Source organism: Motacilla alba, chromosome 20, assembly GCF_015832195.1.
Source record: "Motacilla alba alba isolate MOTALB_02 chromosome 20, Motacilla_alba_V1.0_pri, whole genome shotgun sequence".
NCBI lineage: Eukaryota > Metazoa > Chordata > Aves > Passeriformes > Motacillidae > Motacilla > Motacilla alba.
In genome coordinates, this window is record NC_052035.1 from 3,040,663 (window position 1) to 3,067,138 (window position 26,476).

At 50.9% G+C, this 26,476-nt stretch overlaps 1 protein-coding gene across 2 annotated transcripts in view; it reads right to left on the minus strand.

Annotated features, from left to right (window-relative positions):
* CBFA2T2 (CBFA2/RUNX1 partner transcriptional co-repressor 2) overlaps positions 1-16,450 on the minus strand; it is a 59,148-nt gene extending 42,698 nt beyond the window's left edge. For both annotated transcript variants that reach the window (XM_038158881.1, XM_038158880.1), the window contains exon 1: positions 16,389-16,450. In XM_038158881.1, the coding sequence (XP_038014809.1) occupies positions 16,389-16,416 (28 nt within the window). In that variant the 5' untranslated portion in view covers positions 16,417-16,450. The remainder of the gene's footprint in view (positions 1-16,388) is intronic.
* Positions 16,451-26,476: the final 10,026 nt, after the last annotated feature.

Below are 26,476 nucleotides of genomic sequence, written 5' to 3' on the forward strand. Positions count from 1 at the left end.
ATCCTGTCTAACTCTGCTAAGGCACACCCAGATCTTCCAGATCCTTGTCCCAAGTCCCTCTCCAGCTCTCTTGGAGCCCTGTTAGCCACTGGAAAAGGCTCTAAGATCTCCCTGGAACGTTCTCTTCTCCAGGCTGGACATCCCCAGCCTTTCCCCGGAGCAGAAGAGCTCCAGCCCTCAACAAAATCCAAATCCAATCACATTGCATCCTTCAGGAGTGAAGATGAGCACTCTTTGGATTTTGTACCATTTTAATCCTGCCCAGAAAGGGGAGAAACCACATTAAAAGTTTGCCTTAACTGAGCTGGAAGAATTTTCCACCCAGAACATCCACAATCAGACATTGCCAAAAAAATCCCCCAAACAATCAGGGGGAGCAAAGTTGCAACAAGGAATTGAACACAACCTGAGGAAGTTATTGAAACTACTCCTGGCCACCCATTAAGGGAGGGGACATACATCACCTAAGCACATGATGCTTTATTCCTGTGGCCACATATGTAAAGAAAAAACATGAAGGAATTGATGTCCTATGCAAAAATATCCCCTCCAAAACAACAAACCAATTCCCAAATCTAACACCCTTGCTCTGATTAGAAATCCAAGCTTCTGTAGCTGTCACGGGTATTTAAACCAAACACAGAAATATGGAAAAAATGAGTAATCCTATTTGGAGAGAGAGTAAAATCCAGCCTGCAGAGGATTAATTCTAGTCCAACAGCCCTGCAGCTTGACAGTATTTTCCAGATCAATAGCAGTGCCATCTGATTACAGAGATTTGTTCAAATACATACATCCACTCCCCTCCAATTGTCTTTTCAGTGATTCTCAACTTTAGTTGCCCAACATCCAGACCAGGAGCACTCCTGGCACTGGAGGCTGTGTGGATGGAGCTCTGCTGCAGCTCTCAGCCACTCTCCCCTACTTTAGAAAACCCAATTTCCTGTCTACATCTGACAGTTCTGCCCCGCTCCTTGCAGGACCATCCCCTTTAGCACCTGTTTTGGGTGCAGACAAGCTTTGGAAGCCAAAATCCTCCCTTTTTCGGGTGAGGGGGTGGCTTTGAGAGCTGTGTCCTGGATCAGGCACGCTACTCCAGGCTCCCAGTGCTCCCACCAGCAGATGTGGAAGACCATTTACATTGAAGAAAGCACAGGTTACAGCCCAACAAAGCAGCAGAATTTGGGGTTTTTGCCTCATCCCAGGGGCCACTGTGATCAGTAAAATGCAGGTGATGGATTCCAAGCCCCTTCCCTACAGCAGGCTCACTACATCCCAGTTTGCCTCCAGCACCTCCCTCCACTGCTGCCTTCCCTGCCACAAGCTCTGGCTCTTTCCCTAAGAATGGCTTTTCCTTCTCTACCTTGGGCTCTTTCAACAGAAGGAGCTTTTCCTTCATTATCTCAGGCTCTTTTATTTCCCAACTTCACCCTGAGCTTCCCTCTGCTCCAGGCCCTGGGACTCTGCTCCTGCCACACAGCCTCCCAAAGAGGGCTCTTTTCTCATTAACTACTTGTCACTAACCTGGTAACCTTGATTAAAAATATCCCGATTCCCATCTCCCTTAAAAAAAATAAATCCCAGGTTGTTTTGTTCATTACACCCAGCAAAACCACCAGCTGTGCATTTCAAGCAAGGCTTCCCAGTAGCACCCCAGTTTAGCAGGGTTCCCCTCCTTCCAGCCTCAACCAATCACAAAAACCACATTTCGAACGTGGTTTTTGCTAGTTTCTCCTCCATTTACTTTTCACCCATTTTTCTTTGCCAGCTCCCTTCTCCTGCCTCCCGCTGACCCTTTAGCCCTAACGAACGCTGGCTTTGGGAAGAGCAAAGAGAAGAAAGAGCCCAGCGCAGCCCTCTGCGCCTGGCCCGGCATTCCAGCGCCGCGCTCCCGGCTCCACAAAGTCTGATTTAGGAGCACTGCTGGGAGCTATTAGTTTACGAAAGGCCCAGCACGCCCACCCAGGCTCAGGGACGGCGAGAGGCTCCCCTTTCAGCGTTGCCATGTGCCTCCCATCCCGGCCGGAGCTCGGCAGGGCACGCAGCCAAGGCAGGGCCAGCCCGGGCGAGCGGGGAGGTCAGGGGACAGGGCTGGACAGCGGCCACGGGACAGGAGCTTCATTCATGGGAGGCTCGCTAAGAGAGTCCAGCCTCCATCCAGGCTCTCCTTTCATCCTGCCCGGTGCTCCTTGTTGCCATGTCCTGCAACCGCTACTTCCTTTGTGTATCCTTTTTGTTTCCACTCCCATGCTTTTAATCTCTTTTTTGCCATATTTTTGATTCCCTTCTCCACTCTCTGCTTCCACCACCTCCAGGCTCCTCGTCTGCCTCCATCCCCTTCCCAGCAGCCCCAACAGCTGATCCTGAAAATCATCACAGTCCTCCCAACCACTGGAATCTGCTGAGCAAGCTCCACCACCTGCCCAGGTGTCTGATACCCGACCCTGTTACCCTCCCAGAATTAAAGCATGCATCAGCCTCCAAAAATGTGAGCCACTGGGAATTTAACAGTGTGCTCTGCCAATGGCTGCCAGATTTTGGCCAGCTCATTATCCAAAATACTTGGTGTGGATATAGGACAGAGTTAACTCCCCAAAACTGAAGATCAGCTCAGTGGTGGGAGAGGCAGTGCGAAAGGAAAAGGGAAAACAAGCAAATGAAGCCTCATTTTGGAGTCATCAGAGTTTTGACATTCTCCAACTGGCTTCTATTAGCATTGCATCTGTTTGGGTGCCTGAAGGAGAAAAAAATCAAAGGCAAGACTCATTTCCAGAGGTACAGAGCAATCAGCAGGTTCTCTGTGCTTCCACTGCCTCTGCAGTGCTTGGACGCAGCTCAAGGAGGACCAGGCACAGTGAACAAGGACCTGAAATTTTATTACCTTCCCCTCCTGCCGGAAGCAGAGCCTATTTGCAGATTTACAGCTCGTGTCAACAGGAAGTTCGTGTTTACAAGTTTCCTGGAAAAAAAGGCAGCATTCCTGTCCTCCACCACAGCCCGGTGGGAATGCTGCCTCGTGGGGGAGTGCTCAGATGGGTATGGGAGTCAGAAATGAGTTTTGGCCATGTAAAACATACAGACAAATAGATAAAGCTATGAAAAAAAAAAAAAAAAGATTGAAGACCAGAAGGAGAACAGTAATTCAGCAATTTGGTGGAAAATGCACAGCAAGACAGCACAGCCGTGTCTGGAAAAATACTTTTGTAGCATCTGGGATTCACACTTCAAAGAAGCAGAAGAATTTTAAGAGGATGAAAAGCTATATTCAGGCTAACATGAATTTTTCTCTTCTGGCCCAACTCTTCTGTCATTCCCATTACACTGTTCCTCCAGGAGTCACAGCCAAGCTCAGCTGGTCACACTGGGGTGGGCCCTCCTCTCCCAGTAAAGGCATTAATGGGACCACAGGGTGTCTGCTGGTGCTGCTGGATCCACCAGGACCTGCCAGGATCCATCCACCCCCAAGCTCAACCCAGATGGAGCTGAGGACATTGTTTATTGCCTTCATAAACTGGAGCCCTGGGCCTGAACAGCCTTATCTTGTGAAACCTGGATTTAAAATCTTCCCCTTTCATATGGTTATTAAAAAAAAAAAAACAACAACAAAAAAACCCAATCAAACAAACAAACAAACAAAAATCCCACCAAAACCCAAAACTGAAACCAAACAAAAAAAGCACCCAATATTTGTTCCAAAATTACACAAAACGAGAGAACATGAGGACAGCCAAAGGTCAAGCAGCCAGAGCTCTACCAGGATGCCAAAGACCCAAATATTTATTTAGGCCACGCTGTAGAGTTTAGCAATGACAGATATGGAGTGTTTAGGGTGGTATCTGATCTCCTGAGAGAGAACACACTGCTCCCAAGGAAAGTTTCTGTCTCGACAGATGGACACTTTCCAACAGAAGGATGATCCAGTCACAAGATCCCTCTGACACAAACTCATTCAACAACACACAACAGGTACAGAAAACCAAGTCTCAAAAGGCCACACTCTGCTTCTCCCTAGAGAAAGGGCTGGAGAAAACCAAGGTGACAAAGCACCCAACCCACGCAGCCTTACCAACCTCAGAATTTAACATGCAGAAGCTTGGAAGAACTGAGCTGAAGAGGAAACTCAGAACCGCTGCAGGCATCAGGTCCTTCCAACACCACCACAGGTGTCCCCAGCATAGATTTAGGGTGACCCCCCTCACGCAGAGCTGCACATCTCCACTCATTCCCTGGGTATTTGAGCTCTTTCCACACCAACCAGCAGCACTAAGAACAAAGTTCCCAGTAGAATCAGAGAGATGGGGAGGAAAGTATTATGCAAAGGTCCCAAAACTTATTTTTCCACCCTGAGTCCTTATCAGGAAACCACTACTGAGGAGCTGCTTGCCCTGGATCCAAGCATTTCACATCCAGGTGTCACCATCCCTGTGCAGGAGGATGGAAACTCAAAGGGAAGATGTTGCAACAGGCTGAAAGGAACACTTGCTGAAAGCATCTCATGAAAGCAGGCAGCTGTCTTCTACCCCACACCCTGGACATACTTGTTCAGACAACTTCAAGAGCCACAAGAACCTAAACATCTGTATGGTGAAGTTAATTTCCATGCACAGAGAAAAAAAAAAACAAGAAAATTATTACCTTCAATCCAAGTAATTTTTAAAATTACTAAATTCAAATGTCATCAAAACCTTCATTTTCTACACTATGAGTTACATTAAAAAACAAAACTTAGGGAGAAGAATAAGAAAGAGACAACTTAAAAAACCCCAATAAAAACCTGGAGCAGGAGATTTAAAAAAAGAGATTAATCAGCAAAGCTCCTCTAAAGTGGGGTTGGAGTTGATGGCAGACACAGTTAAACTGCAGCATTCTGGAAAGAGTTCATTTGATTTAGCTGACACTACTGGGGGGGGGAACCCCAACAAAACTAAAGCAGCTCAAACACATTTACTTTCTCCTCATTTCATTAATGCTACCCAGGGCTGTGGCCAAGGTGAAGCTGAGTTTATTGCCCTGAGCCTGCTCTGGGGTGTGCTCTGCCCAGGTGAGCCAGCCCCTCCCAGGGCTGCTCTTAACTTCTCCCAGCTGTGTTTTCCCCAAGCCCCAAACGTCTCCACCTGGGTCTGCAGATGGAGCAGCTGCAGCTGAAGGCAAACACCTGGTGAGCCACAGCCCTGCCCTGCTTGCAGGGGGAGATCACAGCTACAGCAGCTCCTGCCCTATTTAAGGCCATATCAGCGTTTTAAGTGCTGTGTTTGTGGTTAATAACCTGCTCCCTTTGAGCCCAGGGAGCCTGAAAAGCTCAGCTGGGCAGCTTTGCACTGACCAGCCACTAAAAACCTCCTGAAGATGTGGAAAGGAGGGCTAAATCCAGCACAGGTCCTACTCAGAGCAGACCACCCCTGGATGCTCCACTGACTGTACCTCTACAACGGCTGCATTTCTCACATACCAACCCAACCAGCACAGGAGCTGCAGATGTGTCCAGGCCCCTGAGGGGCTCCAGCTGGCAGGAGGCTCCCCTGGGACAGAGGAAGGAAGACTCTTGTTCACTGCTGATGTCTGACCAGGTGAATACTTGGAAATTCACTTCTCTAGAAAAACATCTGACAAATACTCATCCTGTAAGGAATGTCATGATGAGCAGAGCAAGAGAAGTACTAGGACGGGTCTTTAAGGGATGTTTACAGCAGTGACATCAAGTAACATCCCTCTTCAAGTCAATTCTGCAGTCTGAGCAGGCTTTTAGTCCAACACTTCATTCTCCTTGGAGATTCCTTACAACTAAGCAGCAGCGTCATACAACTACCTGGTTAGCAGTGCTGCTTCAGCATTTCTTTGCACTACTTTCCTCCAAGTTCTTGCTCAGTGATGGCAATATTAATAATATTTCTATTAAAACCATAAATATCAATAATATTTCTACTAAGAACACAAGGGTATATAACTATAAGCCTACAAATTGGAGAGGCAGACAGTGCATTTAAAAAAAAACCCAAACCCACTTCCCAAAAAGATCCAGACTTTTATGGTCACTAAAGAACCAGCAAAAGAAGCTGTTTTTTACTTAGCAGTGATTTTCAAGTGACCTGAGCTGAATTCAGTATTGTAGTCACACAGGAAAAAAAAATCTATGAGAAGTGCTCAAGGCCAGGTTGGGATGGGCTCTCAGCAACGTGGCATAGAGGTGTCCCTGCCCACAGCAGGGGTTTGAACAGGGTGGTCTTTAAGGTCCCTTCCAACCCAACCATTCTGGGAGTCTAGGTAATAAAATGCTGGGGGAAAAGGAGATAATTTAAGGGTTAAATTAAATCTTGCAAGGCCAAACTGCCAGGAATCAGTTCCAGAAAGCCTGCAGGGTCAACTTGTATCGACTGTAGAAGAGCCTTGTGCAAATTAAAAGCTTTCCCTGCCTGTTTGTTTCGGCATATGGAAAAGCTGCAAATTCACTCCCTGAGGTTCTCACTGAGGAGGCTGTTAAATGCCAGGAGGAGTCTCAGGACTGGGATATTTGGATGCTAAGGAGTGCTGGAGGTGCAGCCTGCTGCCACTCTCCCCCGTGTTCAGGAGTCAAGTCAAATCAAGCCGACATTTGTAAAAGCTCCTCTCGGGCCCCGTTTCCAAACACCTGCATCCCTGTGTCTCCTGGGCCCCCCGCTCTCCTGTTTCTCAGTGCATCTCACTATGAAAATGCAGAGTGCCTGTCTTCCTCACCCATGCAGAACAGCTAATCCCAGCAGGATAATCCTGCTTTAATGAGAAAACTATAGGGCCTTTGATAAAGCATATAAATCTTATAAAAGCCCTACTACAACATTCCTTAGTCTCTGGGACTGGATGACTGACCTCTAAAATGAATTTTGCATGTGGCTGTCTCAAAGCTGTGGAAGGTAACACGTGGCAGGGAGAGCAAACTGCTCCCTCTTGCTTGCAAGACACCATAAAATCTGTAACAGTGCTGGAGGCAAATTTCCCATGCCTCTGGACATGTGTGCCACTCCATCAACAAAATACCTCATCCTCTGCCTGCCACAGGAGCCAGAGGACACTGTCATCTCCCCCTCCTTTTCTCCAGCTCACAGCACACTTCCCCAGATGGGAATGGCCATGACACAGCTGACCTGCCCCAAGTCAGGGGCTCCGAAGCTCCAGTAATTCCCTACAGCCCAACCAAGAGCTAGGAGATGGCAGGAACTGTGTCTTGGGCTGGAGCGCAGCTGCTGAGCTCAAGATAAACCTCAGAGCCTCTGCCAAACTGGGAATCTGTGGCAGGTTTTGTATGACAAAAAAAAAAAAGAAAAAAAAATTTAGAACAATTCCTCATTACAACTAAGGTGTAGAAATCCACAAACACTTTTTTCTGACCTCACAAGACCTTGCTCCATCTCCAGAGGAGAGCCCAACGAATTGACATTTCAACACTTTCTTTTCCCCTCAAGTACAAACACACAACTGCTGAGAAAAAGCAGTGATGCTCTGACCTGACATGACCAGTTGTGTTGAGGGATAATTCCTGTGCTGTATCAGTGACTGGAATTACCAGGGCTTTGCCAACAATTTAATGAGATGGAAACTCATGCTCCCACTGCCAGAATTTGTTTGTCAGGCCATAAACTATTTAGATGCCCTGAATATTCTGTCCTGTGTTATAAAACAGGTGTGAAGAGGTGCATCTCCATCCACGGAGCTACTGCTCAGAGCAGCACAGCCTTTTGGACAGATCTAAATTCCTGGTGTGCTGCATGTGCTCAGGGAGAGCTGTCCACTGCCTTGTCCTTCACAAAAAGAGGCTCTCAGAGCCTGGATGGGGATGGGATCACACCTGCCCAGAGCCCACCTGAAGCTGGACCAGCTCTGAGTGGTGCTTCCAGGTTGTCCAGAGCCCCCTGGGCCACCTCAGACCAGCAGGAGCAGCAGCAGGACACTAAAAATGCAGTGCTGGTGGAACCTGAGGCAATCCTCACACATGCTCAAGGGAAAAAGGGAGATTCTGTGCCATCCAAACGATCCTGTTTGGTACCTGTGAGACCGAAGGCAAGAATTCCTGCATGGATCAGATCCTGGTCTTTGGTGCTCTACTGTCCTTGTGCCACCAGGAAAGTCCTCAGCACTGATGGAGGACCAAGATGTGGTAAACAATGTTCAGGAGCAGTGACTGAGCCTACAAGTGTTTTTTTCTGAGCATATTTTACCATAAAAACATAACAAATTTAATTCCATTTGTTTTATCTCAAACTCAGCTCTCTTAATTAGAGGTACAGGGCTCGAGGGAAACTGCTGTAATTATTAAATGGGAAATAAAATCTGATGAACACAGCAACTGCAGTGATTGAAAACTTAAAACTGGTACAGGACAATTCAAGACATATCTAAAAAATCACTTGCTCAACAGTTTGTGTGCTCTAATAGTTATTTACCCATTCACATGCACAAAAAGGTTTTATTCTCCCTCTTGCTAAAATCAATGCCACATAGGAAAAAAAAGGGTTTTTCAACAAGACAAATATATTAAAGAAGAAAACAGTCAGACAAGCACCTGGGAATGTTTATGGAGTACTGCAGTGCAAAACCAAGACTCTCCCTCAGAAGATTCCATCAAATTAACTTCTAGGTGCTCAGCATGCCTAGATAAAGAGAGAAAACCAAGCTCTCATGGAAAAAATCATCCCCTGGGGGGATAAAAGGACACCACCGGTGTATTCTGGAATGTGGAAACTCAGGAGGGCCAAGGGCAGTAATCTGAAGTCAGGTGTTCTGCAGCAGAGGGGTGAATAAACACCAGTAAATGGATACAGGTGATGCACCCACAATTCCAGGGTGAGCTGATTTGCAGTTGCTGACAGGGGGGCCACGAGAACAAGGCACTGCCTGTGTGACACAGCTCCTGACCCGTGCTGCTCCAGGAGTGGCAGTGCCTCTCTGCAAGAACCTTCCTGAGGACACACGCTTGCCTTCCCAGCACCACTGAAGCACAGCGTGTCCCGTTACTCACCACGGAAGGTGATCCATCAGCATCTGTAGTGTGAAGAGGGAGGCAAACAGCAGAAGGAAAGCAAAGTGCTAGAAAGAATTCCTGGCTAGAATTTGCTGCTTTAAATCTTCCCATGAACGCGGGCTGTGAGCTGCAGAACGACACGCTCGCACCGGGAAAGCAAAATGGGTACAAGGCTCCCATCCAACTCGGATTTAATGGCAGAGAAGATAGATCTGCTCTTTGAGAAAAATCCCAATTGTTGATTTCTATTTTGTCTGGCGATGGAGTACAGTATTCCTCCTTCCTTCCTGCCAAAAGCGGTGGAAGTATGATGTGCTTTAAAGTAATTACAGCAGCTCATCCCAGAAGTGGCTGCATTTCAAACGAGGCAGGAGATGCACAAGTGGGGAGTGGCTGCTCCCAGCTGAGTGTTGAACCTGCCTCCAGACCTGGGGATGAAAAGGTTCTCTCCAAAACAAACCACACTTGCTTCTAATACCTGTCCAATTTGTCCCCTTCTGCTCTGCCCAACCCTGCTGCACCTCCATGGATGGCTGGAAAACCCAGGGCAGCAGGGCTTAATGTGGCACCTGTGGACAGGACACGCCTTCCTACAGGCACTTAGCCAGATCCAAGTTTTTTTGAACTGCTATCTCTCTGACTCCTCAGCAGAACTTGCAAACATTTGGCTGTGCCAACTCTGCACCCCTCTAAACACTGCAGTACTTGGAAGTGTGCAGTATTTTCATTATTGGTGGAACAGCCATAATTATCCAAATAAAACTATTACTATACTGGGCCTTTGAACATAAATAGAACTTAATGGATTTTATTACATCCCAGGAAGCGAGAGCTACAGAAAGAAAAGTATTGCTAAATGTGCTTTGCTGCTACCTATCAATTTCTCCTAAACACTGAGCACTTAAGAAATACCCAAAGAAAACACACTGCTCCTACTGCATAACCATTGCAAGTTCCCCTCCGAGCTCTTCCCCTTTAGCCAGCTCGCAGGGGACGTTTCAGCAGCTGAAAATTAAAGGGTCACAATATTGAGCCTTCAGGTATCAAGTTCACAATGGAAATAGCAGCTGACACAGAAAGGGCTCTGCTGAGCACGGCAGTGATAATGCTGTTGCCTCGGAGCTGGAAGCAGCTCACTTACACAAAGTTTGTTATTTAACTCAGCGAGGAACGAAATAAAATGCCACAGCCATGGATTTATTCCTTACACAGCCTCTTTCCAATCATACTCCACACCACAGACGTGCTAGCAGTGAGTCTCTAACTCTGGCTGCAGTATCCTCTCAAATCCAAATAATTCCCTGTCAAGTGCCAGGAAGGCAGTGATGGCCTCGGCAAGGGCTGCTTGTCCAGCACACCTCTGCAAACTCTGCTGCTGGAGCCCATCTTCCAGAAAACTTCACGGGAGCCAAACGCCACTCGATGCCATGGGTCCACGAGCAAGTGACAACAAATCCGGGATGTCCGGCGGCCACCACGGAGAAGGGCAGGAATGAGGAGGACTTCAGTGGGGCAGCCAGATATGCCAACTTCCCACTTGCCCTGCTGACATACTGCAGGAAAAGCCATCTTGCCACCCCCGGGGACTCCCCACCTGGCCCCGCTCCGCGGTGACAGCCCAGGCCTGCTGCTATCTCCCAAACAGATGCATTTATTCTCCTGAGAGCCTCCCACGTCTTATCTAGCTGGCAGTTTCCAAACATCGAGCGCCAAGTCCGGCTAAAACCACTTTAAGCTCTTTTAGGCAACAATTCCTGAAAGCGTTTTGGCAGGGCAGCGAGGGAGGCGGGGTCCCCCTGCGCTGTCCTGCCGGGATGGGCACAGAAAGCAACCCCTGCACCCCACTCTGGAGATGCTGTAAACAGGACCTGGCACAGGAATGGATGTATAGTGTACAGAGATGCCTTGCTTCAAGCAAATTTGCCTCTCAACACATGGCCAAACTCTCACGCAATAAATTAACTATTTGGCAGCCACCGAACCAGCGCTGGAGCCAAACCAATTAGGGTTTAATGTGATCCCAATTTCCTATTTCTGAGACGGGGGTCGGCGAGGCGGGGGAAGAAGGGGGAAGAGGAGGGAGGGAGAGCAAAGTAAATCCCCTCCTGGTTTATAAATCCTTGCCAATCATCCCAGATAAACCTGTCACCCACGGCTCTAAATCTGTATTTGCACTTGCGTGCTCCGAGGGACGCGGTGGGAAAAGGCGCGTCGGACGCAGCCAGCCTGACTCCCGACATGTGTTTTCCATACTTGGGAAATTCAATCATTTAAAAAATATTTACCAAGCTTTGTCTTTAATTAGAAAAACATGACGACGGATAAGGCGAGTTATTGTTTCTAAGCTAGAAATGTCAGAGATCCTCATGATGTCAGGAGATAAACCCCATCAGTGACCCGCGGACCCGCTGCCAGGGCTGCAAACGTTTCGAGGGATTTTTTTCATCTCCCCTCAAAGTTCAGCACTTTCCAGTCACAATTCATCGGTGGCTTCTTGGCCCCCAAGAAAGCTAATCCTGAAGGAGGAGGAGGAGGACATGGAGGGAAGGCTCCTGCAGCAGATCTGCCAGACGGGTGTTTTCATGCAAACGAGCTCGAACAACGGGGGAGGAACAGAGGAACATTTGACTTCTTTGTGTTTTAACATCCTGGCTCTGGTACCTCCCCTGCACAACTACCTGCCCTCAACTAAGATAAGCAAATTAATCTCATCTGCACCTGGAAATGCCGCAGGCTGAGCTGTCCCCATACTCTGAAAAAGTGTTAGATTAAGTTTCTGCTTAGCCAAGAGCCAAGTGCTCGCTCTGGGGAACACAGCCACGAAGTACTGCAGCCCACGATGCCCACCTCAGAAAAGGAAGCTGCCTGTGCTCCAAGGAGACAACCAGGAGTTCTGCCTGCCCAGGACCATGTGTGACCCTACAGCTGTACCCCACACTACAGCCACTGCTCCACCTCTGATCCAACACCTGCAGCCAGATCCGGAGAGGCTCCGCATGCACAGCTTTAAAGTAGAAAGCAAATATTTGTTTTTTGCCAACAAACAAAAGATAGCCGGGATGCGATGAGCTGTCAGGCCCATTTGTGTGCTCACCACTGCTGTTGAGGCGACTGAAGAGTCTTTGCTGACTAGGTGGGGGTCAGGAAGGGTCCCTGGACCGGCTCCTCAGCGCTGCCAGCCTGCTGTGTGCCACCAGCCCCGTCCCACCAGTGCCAGGAACTCGACCCAGCCACCCCTCCCCAGCCCACTCCCACACCCCCCAAACACGTACAGCCTCCCTGCTTTATCTCCTTTAGGGCTTTATCCCTCTTTCTCCTCCTCCTGCTGCCTCCTGGCAGAAAAGGCGGGATCAAGCACACACAAAGGCCAGGTGGGAGCGTGTCCGGTGACAGACTCGGAGAAACTTCCAGCTGCAGCAACCAGGTGCACTGCTAGGAAGTGAAAGCCAACTCCCAAGAGATCATGAGGATTAAAAAGTACAGATAAGCAGGGAGAAGCTGGTATTGACGCAAACAAACTGGTGTGTCTATCAAGTCCAATCTTACAGCAATAAGTCTGCAAGCATTCACAAAGTATTTGTCTGATTATTTTATATCCACAGGCAAAAAAAGGCTAATCCTGCATTTTCCATTCAAAACTGTACCTGTAATGAGAGAATTCTGCAATACTTTTCAAATATTTTTAGTAAGCTTTGAAGTGTCACCTATGGCCCCAAAGCCAAGGCAAGAGCATGCCATGAATCTTTTGAAAACACCCTTGCGACCCAAGGCAGAGGGCTATGAGCAATGACTACCTTAAATACCAGCATAAACCTACACTGGAGAAAATCCCTGCCTGAACACTCTGATCCTTCAAATTATCCCAAGTGTGCAAAGCACGTCATTGAAGAAAATGTGCAGAATTTGACCTCGAAGTCTGAGTGCCAGAAAAGTTGCTACCTGTAGAAGTTAGTACTGCTCTCTCATGAAATTGAGTAAAGGACATTTTAATTTACTTCCAAAGTCAGGGTTGATTAACCCAGAGTGCACAAATACAGCCAAAATGATGGCCAGGATAGGTCTGTAGCTGAATCAAACAAGGGTGTGCACACACTCAGGATGTGGCACAAAGAGATGGGACACAGGAGAAGTTTTAAGCCCCAGACACTGGCTGGACAAATGCCCTCAGGAAGGTGGTTTTCTGCAGGAGTTCCAGGTAAATCGACAGCCTAGGTGGAAACTCTTCCCCTGGGACTTTTTACATCAGAGTGGGAGAGGTGGATTCACTTCTCACCTTTCTGGGTCTTACAGCCGCCTCCTTCTTCTGAAGGGGAAGAGTTCACCTCTGATTCTTGCCAGCAAGAGGGAAACCTGAGCAGTTCCCCCCTTCTCCAGTGGCTCAGGGCAGCCTCTCGAGGTGCCTGTGACTCCTTGGCAGCTCAGGATGACGGAAAGCACTCTGCTCACTATTCCACTCCAGTCCTGCTTCCAACAGAGTCAACTCCACAAGCTCTTCCCCAAGTACAAGCTCTTTTTAATCCTCAGAGTGCCAGCAAATCAAAAAACTATTTTTCTTTTTTCTGACTGCTTTAAAACTCAAATTTATTTCACTCTCCTGAACACTGGCACAAAGGAAGAGGAACACCTAAAGCCTTTCATTTTACAGCATATGAAAATCAAGACTAAGTCCCTGAATGATCCATTTCAATTTCTGGCCATTGGAAATACCCACGTAAGAAGAGCATATTCTTGAGAGCCAGTATGTGCCTTAAATGAACAGGGAACATCCCAAAGTTTCAAAGCAGTCCCACATTTCTTCTTTCCTTCCCCACTGTTAGTGTCACACTGAGCACCGATCCACTTCCCTGTAACACACACACGAAGAAATCAAGCAACCTCCTGACATTGCCAGGATCTGTAAAAATCAGAAATCGTTGGGCTATGCAGATAATTTGATTTATAAAAATTATGAGTCCACAGCTGATTATTCACTTTTTTGATAAACCCCAGCAGTTTTCTTGGGCTGACACTGGGCCCAAGCAAGTGTTTGCACTGTTCAATAGCTGCCACTAACAGGGCATCCTCACCTGATCTGTCCACAAAGGTCCTGATAACTACAGCACATATCTATGTGCTTATCTTTATAAAGCATCTGCATGGCTCACCAGGCTCATCCTTAGCATTCCCCAATGGATGCCGGGCCACAGACACACCGAACTGAATAAAAAACTACTCTTTATCTCCCACTGAGCCACTCCAAGCATTCCAGGTGCCCTCATCCTCTCCTGCCAGGGGCCCTGCTGTCCCTGCTGCCATAGGGTCAGTGATTGTTTGCTCAGTTCTGCCAGCAGGACCCAGATGAAAAGCCCTAATCACAGAATAACAGACTGGTTTGGGCTGCAAAGAACTCGAAAGACCACCTTGTTCCACCCCTGCCATGGGCAGGGACTGCTTCCACTGTCCCAGGCTGCTCCAAGCCCTGTCCAGCCTGGCCTTGGGCACTGCCAGGGATCCAGGGGCAGCCACAGCTGCTCTGGGCACCCTGTGCCAGGGCCTGAGCACCCTCACAGGAAGGAATTTCTTCATAATTTCAAACATTCTTTAATATTGCAAAACTCCACAGCCACATACACATCATAACGTTCCTGCCAGGATCCAATAAAATATTCAAACAACTTGTCCCATGTTTCAGAAAGCGTCACAGCTGAGAGGAACCGGTTTTACGTACCCATCCTGAAGCTATGATGGAGGCACAAGATCCCTGTCTCCCTTAACTTCAAATATTTTTAGCAGGATTTCAAAGGTCTGACTCTCCTCCCTGTGCTCAGTCTGAGGGAAGCAGGGGGGAGATGTGACCAATCTGCACACACCACTGAGCTGCACCACGAGCAGACGCACTGGGTGGGATTCGTTTCATCCAGCTCCTCACTGCCAAAGCCTAAGCCAGGCTCTCCTGGACTCCCCTTGCAGTGAATGAAAAAGCCCAGGCACCTCCAGTGAGGAATTTGTCTCCTTCAGAGAGAGGTGTCCAAGACTGGCGAGATGAATCACCCTCAGCAGCGCCTGTTTCCCGATGTGACTTCACAGGGAGCTTTGGGAAAGGAGACCGGGCACAGGCTTTGGACAGCGGAGTTAAAGCACACGATCTCACCCGAGCTCCTTCTGTGGGGCCTCTTCTTCAGAGCTGACAAGGGGAAGGTCAGGAGCCAGGTGCCCGGGCTCTCCAAAGCCACGTGGACGTGGACACGGCTCTGCCACCACGGTGCTCTGCAGGCACCTGGGACACCGGCTGGCTAAACTCCACACGCCTCGACAGACTCACATTTCCAGCTGCCCTAAGGGATAACAGCCTCACCCCAGCATCTCCACACATTCTGCCCTAAGCAGCACCACAACGTATAAAACCAACTTCTGTCACTCGGCAATTCCTTCCCCATATCGGGAATGCAGCTTCCAGAGTGGTTTCCACATTAGCATCAGCATCTATCTTTACACTGCTTCCCTATGAGCAATCACACTTCATTTGAAGATTCCTGAGTTTCCTGAGCTTTGGGATGTGCTTTTAAGTGCCCTTCTCCCTTTCCCGAGCAATGGCTTAGCCACAGAGTCACCCCGAGGCCGCGATCCAGCCCATGTGTGGCGGCCATCGCTACACACAGACACCCCGGCTCCATGCGGCCCCTCTCTCCCATGCAGGACGGCTCAGCTCCCATCCCGACTGCGGACAGGCGAGCACAGGCCACAGACCCGCTCAGGAGGCCGGAACGCGGGGAGAGGCCACGTGCTCTCCTGCCAACCTCAAGGCTTTCAGAGGCCACAACACTCCTGGCAACAAACCCGGGATTTGGGGGAAATTAACGCAAATGGAGCTGGAGATACCCACCGTCCCAGCTCCACGGACGAGAGGGGCTGCTGCGAGCAGGGTTTGCGGGCACAGGACTCGCACACACCGGCTCGCTGCGCGCCCGCTGTGCAGTCCGCAGCAGGGCAAACACTCGTGCCCAGCTCCGCCGTGGGTATTCCACCGTGGCTGTTTCCGTAAAGCGTCGCAGACACCTCACGGAGGTGTTCCGGGGCTGGGCTGGCAGCGCGGGCAGCGCCAGGAGGGTACAAGCCCGCTTTGGCCGCAGCCCCAGGTCGGGCACTGCCGGCCCCGGCCCCGCCGAGGGGCTGCACCCCTGTTCCGAAACCCCTCCAGCCTGGAAATCCCGCACAAACCGGGCTCTGCCGGGCTGGCCTTGCGGCTGGGGGTCCCCAGGCCCACGCTGCGGGGCGATGAACCCGCACGGTGACAAACACACACTAACCGGAGGTGCGACTACAGCTGGGGCACGAAGCGCGGCTCCCCCTCCCGCGGCCCGCTCCCCCCGGCCCGGCCCGGCGCTGCTCCCGCCCGCGCCCCGCTCCCGGCTCTTACACTGGCAGCTTCCCGGGATCCCCACCATGGCCCGGATCCTCGGCGCCTCCTGCCCGGCCCGGCCCGGCCCTCGCCGTGACGAGAGCGGGGCGCGGCTTCCCCCGGCCCGCCCCGAGCCCGGCAGGGAGCGCCGTGCGCCGGGCGGGGGCTGTGCGGGGCAGGGGGCTGTGCGGGGCGGGGGGCTCTGCGGGGCAGGGGGCTGTGCGGGGCAGGGGGCTCTGCGGGGCTGAGGTACGGCCGGGTGCTGGGGGCTGCCTTCACAGAGCCCACCGGCCGCACGCCCCACCGCCCCGCAGCTCTCCGGCTCCCCTCGAGGTGTAACAATACCTGTACACAACCGCAAAGGTGCTAAAATCCCTGTGCACACGTCCCCAAAGGTGCTACAGTACCTGTACACCCCCAAAAGATGTTAAAATTCCTGTACACACATCACCAAAGGTGCTGCAGTACCTGTACGCCCCCAAAAGATGTTAAAATTCCTGTACACACGTCCCAAAGGTGCTACAGTACCTGTACACCCCCAAAAGATGTTAAAATTCCTGTGCACCCCCAAAAGATGTTGAAAGACCTTTATACATATCCCCGAAGCTGTTACAATACCTGTACATCCTAAAAAGATGTTAAAATTCCTGCAAACACATCCCCAAGGGTGCTAAAATACCTGTACACCCCTAAAAGGTTTTACAATACCTGTACCCCCCAAAGTGCTACAATACCTGAGGATGGATAGGTTTGTCCCCAGCCCAGCCCCTCAGGTGTGTCGTAGCACAACGTCCCCGGCTGAGTAATAATTAGCATTGACTCCATGATTGCAGAAGGCTGATCCATTGCTTTATTGTACTATACTTATTGAGAAACCCATCTCCTTACAGACAGTCCAATACAGTTTTGACCTAATTGGTTCTTGAAATCCAAACACCATCACCAGTGGCGAGTTAAGAAATCACCCTTTGGTAAACAAATCTCCATAACACATTCGACATGTTCACAACACCAGGTGCAGCAAGTGGAGATAAGAATTGTTTCTCATTCTTTTCTCTGATCTTCTCACAGCCCTCCCCAGGACAATGCCAGGAAAGTCGTGTGCCTGTTGCTCTCTGTGGAGAGAGCAGCTGCCACAAGGTGTTGTTACCAAAGTGGTTTTACTCCCTCCTGACACTTCCCACATTCCAAGCCCAGCTCTAAACCACATCCACAGTGTGTCCCAGGGAGTCGTGCTGCAGTCAGACATCCTTGGCAAAGGTGAGATGTGTGTCCACTCCTACAAGCCAAAGCTTTCACTGCATGAATACCTCAAAACCTGGCAATGCCAGAGTTTGGGATCATGGTAGTTTCACTACTCAGAGACTGCTATTCAGGGTTTGTCACGGCTGCAGCTTCATAGAATCGTGGAATATCCTGAGCTGGGAGGGACCCCCAGGATCACCCAGGGCAGCCCCAGCCCTGCCCAGACCCCCCAGCAGCCCCACCCTGGGCATCCCTGGCAGCGCTGTCCCAACGCTCCTGGAGCTCTGGCAGCCTCGGGGCCGTGCCCATTCCCTGGGGAGCCTGGGCAGTGCCAGCACCCTCTGGGGAAGAACCTTTTCTTTATGCTGAAGTCCAGTTGGCATCTGACAACCAAGCACAGCTTTGCTCCCATCCTGGAGGGATTTGCCATTTTAGGTGTTCTCTGGGTGGCTGAAAATATGCCAGCTAGGTCAGGAATGCCCCAAAAGACTTGGGAGTAGCTGTAGGAGGAAAATGTGTGCCTGCAAATTGGGTTAGAGCTGGGGTTTCCCTTCCCAGCAGGTCCTGGATGCAGGGCCAGAACCCAGTCTCCTGCCCTAGGGAGATGTCCTCACCAGTTACCAGGTCATGCTGGTACCAGTGTGGCTGTGGATGCCCTGCTTCAGCGTAGGAAGAGCTCACTCCAGTGAAAGAGAGCTCTTGGGATGTGGCAGGAGATCTAACCTGGCTGCGCTAAGGCACTGCATGCCCTCCAGTCACTGCCGGTATAATCAAGGCATTGAGATCTGTGAGCCCTCCTCGGGAACAAAAGGGCACACGAGAACAAAAGGGCACACGGCTCAGGCTTCTGTTTGCAGCAGGACCAAGCTCCCAGCAAACTGGTTTGACCTGCCCCAGCTCTGGGCTGGTGGTTGCTGGCAGCAGCCCCTGGCCAGCTCAGCAGTGTTTCCCTGCTGATGCCCAGCGAGCCGCAGGCTCCGTTGGAGTTTGCTGGCAAGGAACACGCATCTCTCGGGCCCAGATGTCCCAGGATGGAGCAGATCCAAATTTGCACTAGAACAACAGGACCATGCATCCAGTCCCATTGTCCTGGTTTTAACTTTGTGGCTTTGCCTCCTCCCCAGCCCCTCTCTGCCAGAGCCCGCATCCCCCGCGCCGCTCTTATCTCCTGCCCTGCTGGCTGCAGCTTGGCTCTGGCCTGTGTTTGCCACCACCTCATTTCTGTGTCATCTACAGCCTCGCTGGAGCCAGCTTGACACCGGTCAAGCAGAAAGGGCCATTGTGTGGGGCGCTGATAAGGGCTTTGTTTTTATTTAGCTGGTCCTTAAAGCCTGTGAAGCTCCTTGGAGAGTGGCAGCCCGGGCTCCTTCTGAGCCCACCGTGATGGGAGCAGCTTCCCAAGACACCTGAATGTGCCAGTCACAGCCTGGCATCTCCCTGAGGCTCACCCAGGCCGGAGCCCTCTTTGTGCTGAGGGCACAGGAGATAGAGCTGCTGTGGAGACAGTGTGGGGCTGTCGCTGCCCTGCTCCATGCCCCATCCCTCCAGAGCACCAGAACCTTGGGAGACGAGCCCTGGCGTGAAGTGTCACTGCTCAGATTGAGGAGAGGATGATGAGAACTGGAAGAGCAAAGAAGAGTGCTGGGATGTGCTGGGGAAAGCTTTGGAGGGGAAGCAAATGTATTTTCATCTTCCTTTCTCTTCCACAGCTTTGATGGTGCCCAAGGTGAAGCCATGGAGGGCACAGGGCAGCTCCATGACAGGGTCTGCATTGCTGCTTGGTTTCTAAAGATGGAACAGCTTCTTTGGAAACTCCAGAGAGGAGAGGGTTGTCTAAATAATACCCTTGGAATACCAGGAAAAGGTGCACAGGAAGCTTGGTCTGGCAGGCCTCAATGCTGATTACAGGTGTAGCTGCTCAGGACAGCAGTTTTGGGGACATTTCCATAAGTTTATGTGACTTCCCCACAGAAGCAGGATCATGGTTGAAATGTGGCCATCCTGCTGCTCCTCCAGCAAGTGTCTTCTAGGGAGAGGAAATGGCGTGAGCAGGGAATGACATCTCTGTGCTCTTTCTCAGATCTGAGATGAGTGGTGCCAGGTCATGGGGTGAAATGTGGGCATGGTCTTGTAGGGAGGATGAGCTCCAGACCCTGATGTTCTGTGAGCAAGGGGAGCACATCCTGTGGAGCTACCCTCTGCCACAGCCTGCCCTGCAGGGAGCCCTCCTTCCCCCCCTCCACCTCCCCAGATTTCAAGCCGTACGGAGAGCTGAGCTTGTCTCGTGCTCTGTGGAACAACAGCCATCAAATGAAGGTGTCAGATGCAATTTTTCCTCTGCTGGTACATTGCTAGACAGAGCAGGGTTTATTTCCTCCAAGAGAAAAAAAACCCACCCAGGCTTTATGAGTCTGGATTTCTGTGCTGCGTCCAACCGAGCAACACCTGTTCACTCAGCTGATGCTGCTGTATGTCCTTGAAATAGGCTGGTGGATGAGAGAAGAGACTCTACAGGCATGTGGACTTCATTTGGAACCCTTTTCTTTTTATCTTTTGAACACATCGTGTATTTGGGACAGGAGAAAGATTTAGCCCAGTGCAGTGTGTGGGGACACACATGCTGGAGAGGTAGATATATAATAGATATATATTTCTCAGTATTTATATTCACCTATCACATCCCAGTGAGCAGCCACGGTTTTGCAAACAGCATTTTCAGGACTATAAATACACAGCCATTATACAGGGTATGTATCTATGGCCAGTAAACCTCCAAAATATTCATGCATGCCCTCCAAAAGTCAAGAGGTGCTCCTCCCCTCTTTAGAATGCTGAATTGGATCTCAGGCAGTCGGGTCACAGACACTTTTTCCGTGGTGAATTCTCTAGCAGGTGCACAGGGAATGGTGCTTGCTGTATGAGCAGGTGCTTGGCCTCTGCTCTGGTTATTTGCTGCCATCCCACAGCTCAGCTCATGCCATGCTGAGTGAGCTGTGCTTTGAGGATGGGTTTTTTTCAGTTCTGTCTGCTGTCCTGCCACATCCTTACCCCTACCTGAGCAGTGATGTGAAGCACCATTCTGGGTTTGGTCCCCATCCTTCAGCTCTTGCAGAAGCTCTACCAAAGGGAACAGGATGGACAGGATGGACACGGAGCTGTTGGAGCGAGTCCAGAGGAGTGATCAGGTCCAGACCAAGGTGATCAGAGGGATGGAGCAGCTCTGCTGTGAGGAAAGGCTGAGAGAGCTAGGATTGTTCAGCCTGGAAAAGAGAGGCTTCAGAGCAAGTAATTGTGTCCTTTCAGTACCTGAAGGGAGCCTGCAAGAAAGATGGAGACTGTTTACAAGGGCTTGGAGGGACAGGACAATGGGGAATGGCTGCAAACTGAAAGAGAATAGGTTTGGATTGGGATATTGGGAAAAGATTCTTCCCTGTGAGGGTGCTCAGGCCCTGGCACAGGGTGCCCAGAGCAGCTGGGGCTGCCCCTGGATCCCTGGCAGTGCCCAAGGCCAGGCTGGACAGGACTTGGAGCAGCCTGGGACAGTGGAAGCAGTCCCTGCCTGAGATGATCTTCAAGGTCCCTCCAACCCAAACTTTCTCTGATTCTCTCATTCTATGAGACCTCATAGCCTGGAGTCCCCCCCGAATAAAACAAACATGACACAGGGGGCTGCAGGCTGCTGAGCTGGAGGGAGGGAAGGTCTCAGCTGATGGCTGTGGCCCTGGGTGGAACAAGCTCTGTCAGGCAAAGATGTGTGGGCAGCCTTGCTCCCCACAGCCTTGTCTTGCCTCTTTCTCCCCCATTTCTGCCCCCTCCCAGTTCCCACATCAGCTCTGTCCTTCCGTTTCCTCTACATTGAAGGCAGATCTGGTGGCAAGGATTAAAGGCTTTGATCAAAGAACAGCAAACACAAATGCAAGAGGGAATGTTGTTTGGAAATCTCTCATCTCACAGGTATTTGTACGTCTAAAAATGCTGAAAAAAAGTCATTACTGTTATAGAAATGAGTGAGAAATGAGATAAAGGATTTCTCTCACAGGCACCCAGCCTGCTTCCTTCACTGGGAGCTGGTTTTCCAAACAAGGAAAAGAGAAAGTTCAGTGCAGGCATCATTAACAAGGGTGAGAACTGAGTGAAAGGAGAGCGAGGCAGATGGTGCCAGAAGGGAGGTCTGGAGTTTCCCAAGGTCAGTCCTGGTGGCTGGTCAGTGCTGCTCCTGGCACAGTGTGAGTGGTCAGCATTGCCAGGAGAGGCAGTGTGTCCAGGGAGAGGGGATGGGATCTCATTGAGCAAAAACTTCTGGAGGGATGGGGATGGGTGGGATGAGACCCGTTCAGCAGGTGGGAGGCAGAGCACACAGCGGCTGTCGAGCCCAAACAGGCAATAATTCTGTCATAAAATCTTGGGACATTATTTGTCATGCTGGTCCCTTTCTTCAAACACCAATGTTTGAGCATGAGGGTGTCCAGCCCAGCTCAGAAGCTGCAATCCTGTCCCTGAAACCATCTCACATCTTCCTCGTTTGTATATTCAAGCTGATGGGTGCCTGCTGCAGCCATAAAGAGGCTGATACTGTTTTGAATATCTTATTTGTTTTCCAGAGGCCATCTGGCTGCATTTCTTCATTGTTTGAGAAAGCAGTGACACTGTCAGTGCTGCATTACCCAAAAAATGCCCTGTGCTGGGAGAGTGAGTGACTGGAGAGGCAGAAAAGGGATGTGTGAGCACTCAGCAGTTGCAGCTGTGCATCAGGGCTGTGCATGACTCCATGAGATCTCTCAGCATCTCACTGAGAGGAGCAAACTCGCTGCTCAGGACCCCGGGAGCCAGCCAGCAGCTCCTGTGCCATGTCATCAACTCCTGTGCCATGTCATCAGCTCGTCCATGTCACCGGCTGGCCAGGCACCCCCCAGCTTGTGCAGCTCAGGGTTTCAGCTCTGGGTGTCCCACCCAGTGCCTGCAGACTCGGATGGCTGCTGGGATCCACAGATCTGCTCCCAAGGGAGCAGTGAGGGAGCTCAGTGCCAAGCAGGATCAGGTCAAGGTGATCAGACTCCAGCGCCTGGCAAGAGCTGAGAAAGGCCAGCCCTCGCACTGGTTTGGACTTGCCAGAGGATGATTCCCTGGTTTCCTTGCTTTTGGTGTCCGGAGGCAGGGACGTCACCCAGCCTTGGGGACACAAACCCACAGTGTGTTTTGGTGTCATTCAGGAACCTGCAGCCACCAAACTGCCCAAACTTTTAACTTAGCAGCCTCAACCCAGCCCCTTGTCACGCTCAGAGCAGCCCTGAGCTGAGCCCTGCCTGGCCGTGCAGGCTGCCTGCCATCTGGCACAAGCAGGGCCAAGGAGAGTTAAATAAATGTTAAATACACACTAATGCCATGTGACACCAGCAAAAGGCAGGGAGTTCAAGCTGCAAGAGCCTGCTTATGTAAACAGCATCCTGAAATTAATATTTACCTTTTAAAACAAACAGATATTTGGGGTGTTTCACAGCCTTTCTGCCTAGCAGATGCCAAGAACAACAGCTTGGTACTGCGGGGAATTGGCTTGACAGCTCAGGGGACAGTAAACTCCCCACCAGTCTCCAGACTGCAAGGTCAGAGCCAGTCCCTCTCTTTTCAGGCAGACAAATTCGCACAAGTGCCAGATTAATCTTTGCTCAGGGGCTGCGACCTCTAATGAGGAGCGGGAGCCACCCCGACGTCGCAGGCGGGAGCGGGATTGGCGCGGCAGATGGGCTGGGGACGGAGGATTTGGGGATGCTCGGAGCGGTCCCTTGTCCACAGGGGCCCTGGGGAGGCAGAAGGGCAGTCCCCTGGTGCTCCTTGGGTGGCAGCATCGCCGCCAGCCTGGCTGCTGTGCTCCCCTCCCAGCCAGACCTGCGCCTGGGCGTAAATCCCATCATTTCCCCAAGGAGTGATGGTTTTACAAATCACCACCGCAGCCCCGTCAGAGCACAGCCGGGCCGGGGGACATTGCTCACACGCCCTGGCTTCTGCTGCTCCTCCGCGAAGGCATTGTGGCCATGCCCATCCTCATGTGAGCACCCAGCACTTTTTGGAGTTTGCTATGTTATTTTAAAACATTTTTTATCATTTTCCAGCAACAGGATGTGAGCGGCCCCAGCCACAAAGCAAAAGCCAGCTGCCACTGTGGAGGGGTTTGGCAGTAAACAGCAAATGAGTAGAGGCTGAGGTAGGAGCCTGATTTTGTGTTTGATAGGATATTTTTTGTAGATGTCTGAGGCAGAAGGAATTTTTGGTGTGTTTTGCAGCTCATGACTTCTACCATGATCCCCTGTTGGATTTTATTTGAGCCCTCTGCTCCTAAAGCACCTTCATCCCTTGGTGCTTCCATCCTCCTCCTCCCAGCTCAGGATGACTCTTCCCTCTTGGCCAGGCTGCTGATCCCCTCACAATCCTGCCTCTGCCTCTGGTAAACTTTTCTCAGAGGATTTTGGGGTGGCATGGCTCTGCAGGGTCCATGCCCACAGCCACCATGAGCCTGTCCTGGTGCTCAGCTGGGTCCTACTTTGGATTTTCAACTCCCTCCAGCAGATTCTTGGTGACTTTTCAACCTCCCATGGAAGGGCAGAAAGGAGACATGGGGTGCTGATGGGTCAGAGATGCACCAGGGCTCGGAGCAGAGCTGGGAATCCCAAATCCATCCCTCCAGGAGCACACAGATCCCACAAACATTGCATTCTGTATGAGGGGACACAGGGCCGCCACCCACTGCGGGATGACAAAGTGACAGCGCTTTTGGGAGCCGTTACCTGCCCGGCAGGGCAAAGCAAACCCAGTGACAGTGCGTGGGTGGGAGGAAGTGGGGAGGCTCTGTCACCCCGTAAAACAAAAACCAGCAGCGACGCCAGCCTGGCTGCCGTGGGGCCCTGCACGGGCACGGGGGTGATGGGGACTGATCAAACAGATGACACCCCAAAAGTGACAGCAAGGCCAGCTGAGCTCGCTGAACCACGTGAAGTATTGGGTGCTCGGGTGCCAGGGAAGGGCTGCAGCCAGCCAGGGATGTTCAGCCTTTCCAGAGTGGCTGTGCTGGAAAAACGAGTGCGTTTGTGTAGGGTTCGTGTCGAATACCTCTTTCTTTTGAAACCTAATCCTCTTCGCATTGGGACTGCTGGCAGTGCTCGTCAGGGCTTGCAGTGGCGGTGATTTAAAAGGTGATAGCAGCGCTAAGAAATGCATCTGTCCTGCCGACACGGGAGCTGCGGCTCAGCGCCGGGCAGCGGGGCTGCTGATGCCACCAAGGCGCTGGGACAGCCATCACCCCGGCAGGAAGGGCCCTGGGCTGCTCCCCGACTTCCCTTCCTACCGTTAGCTCCGTTTGCTGACGAGGTCAGCCAAGCTGAGCTGGGAAAAGAGGGGCAGTTTTCTACTGAGTGACAACTTCAGGCTAAAACGGGGAGGATGTGATCGGGTCGCTGGCAGGTCTGCGGGGACATGAGGACAGGACACCATGGGTGGGTCTGGGGAATGCCATCAGCCCTCCTGCTTCCAAAGGGGCTGTCCAAAACACTCTTATGTGTGCACCACACCTCAGCACCCCTTAACAATTAATTAAAACTCAGTTATGATGTTTGGTGCATGGTAATGGGGTGTCAATTTTCCCTAAGTAGTGGCAGATATATATAAAACAGACCTGTAATCTCTGCTATTAACATGAATGGGTAAATTGCATTTTACATGAAAGCCTAAAAACCAAGGCTGCAAATAGGCAGATTCAAATAATCCTCTCTGAACTGGAAAAAAGAAATACTGGAGTTTTGAGGAGGAGCCATGCCCCATATAAACAGGGATATTTTCAGAACTGGCAGGGAGCATGACTCCACATTTCTTCAGGGAATTAACCACAGAGCTTGGTTAGGGGTGATGGATTAGAAGAAGTTTTCCTGCCTGCTGATTTTGACCATGGACTTCAGTCACTTCGCCCTGCCCGTGTCCAGCTTCACCAAGGGTTTTGCGTGAGGATTTCCGCACCCTGAGGTTTCCAAGGAATAATTTTATACTACAGATGAATAATATAGAAGAAACCTTTATCTATAAGAATATAGAACATTTAAATCTGAATATATAATTTATGTAGAGTGTATAGATATAGATATAGATATAGATATAGATATAGATATAGATACAGGTATAGGTATAGGTATAGATATAGATATAGATATAGATTAGATATAGATATACATATATATAGATATAGATATGAGAGATTTCATTTCTTATCCAAACCAAACCAGGGAGCAGCAATTCTGTTACAGGTGGTGAGGGCTGAAAAGGATGGAGCTGAGGGTGATGCGTTGGATATGATCCCCCCCAGGCCATTCCCTTGCACTTCCAGCACCTCTGCCCACCCTTCCCTGTGGCCCCGGGCCCAGGGGGGCACAGGGCAGCTGCTGTCCTGGCTGAGGGCTCCCTGAGCACCCGCAGCAGCCGCAGGCTCTCCGTGCAGCCAGAAGGAGCGGTGGGAGCGTTTCCAGGCTGCAGAGCTGCCCTGCAGAGGGGCACGGCAGCTCGGGGATGCTCTGCCCGGCGCTTGGCAGTGCCGCGGCCGCAGCTCCAGGCCTGGCCTCCTTCCCATGGAGATGGCTTTCCTAGAAAGCTCTGCCTGCTGCCGGGCCCTGGCCCCCTCACCAGAGATGCCATCAGCCTGAAGGCGAGCGGGAGGGGGCCCAGCAGTGCCAGGACTCCTTCCATCCCTGCCCAGGGGCTGATGATCCCAAAATAACACCTGCTGGAGCACCCAGCTGAGCTTGGGTGTGAGTGTGAATGGACTCACATTCATGTGAGTCCACTGTGATGGACTCACATCACAGTGTGATGGCTGTGCCCATCCT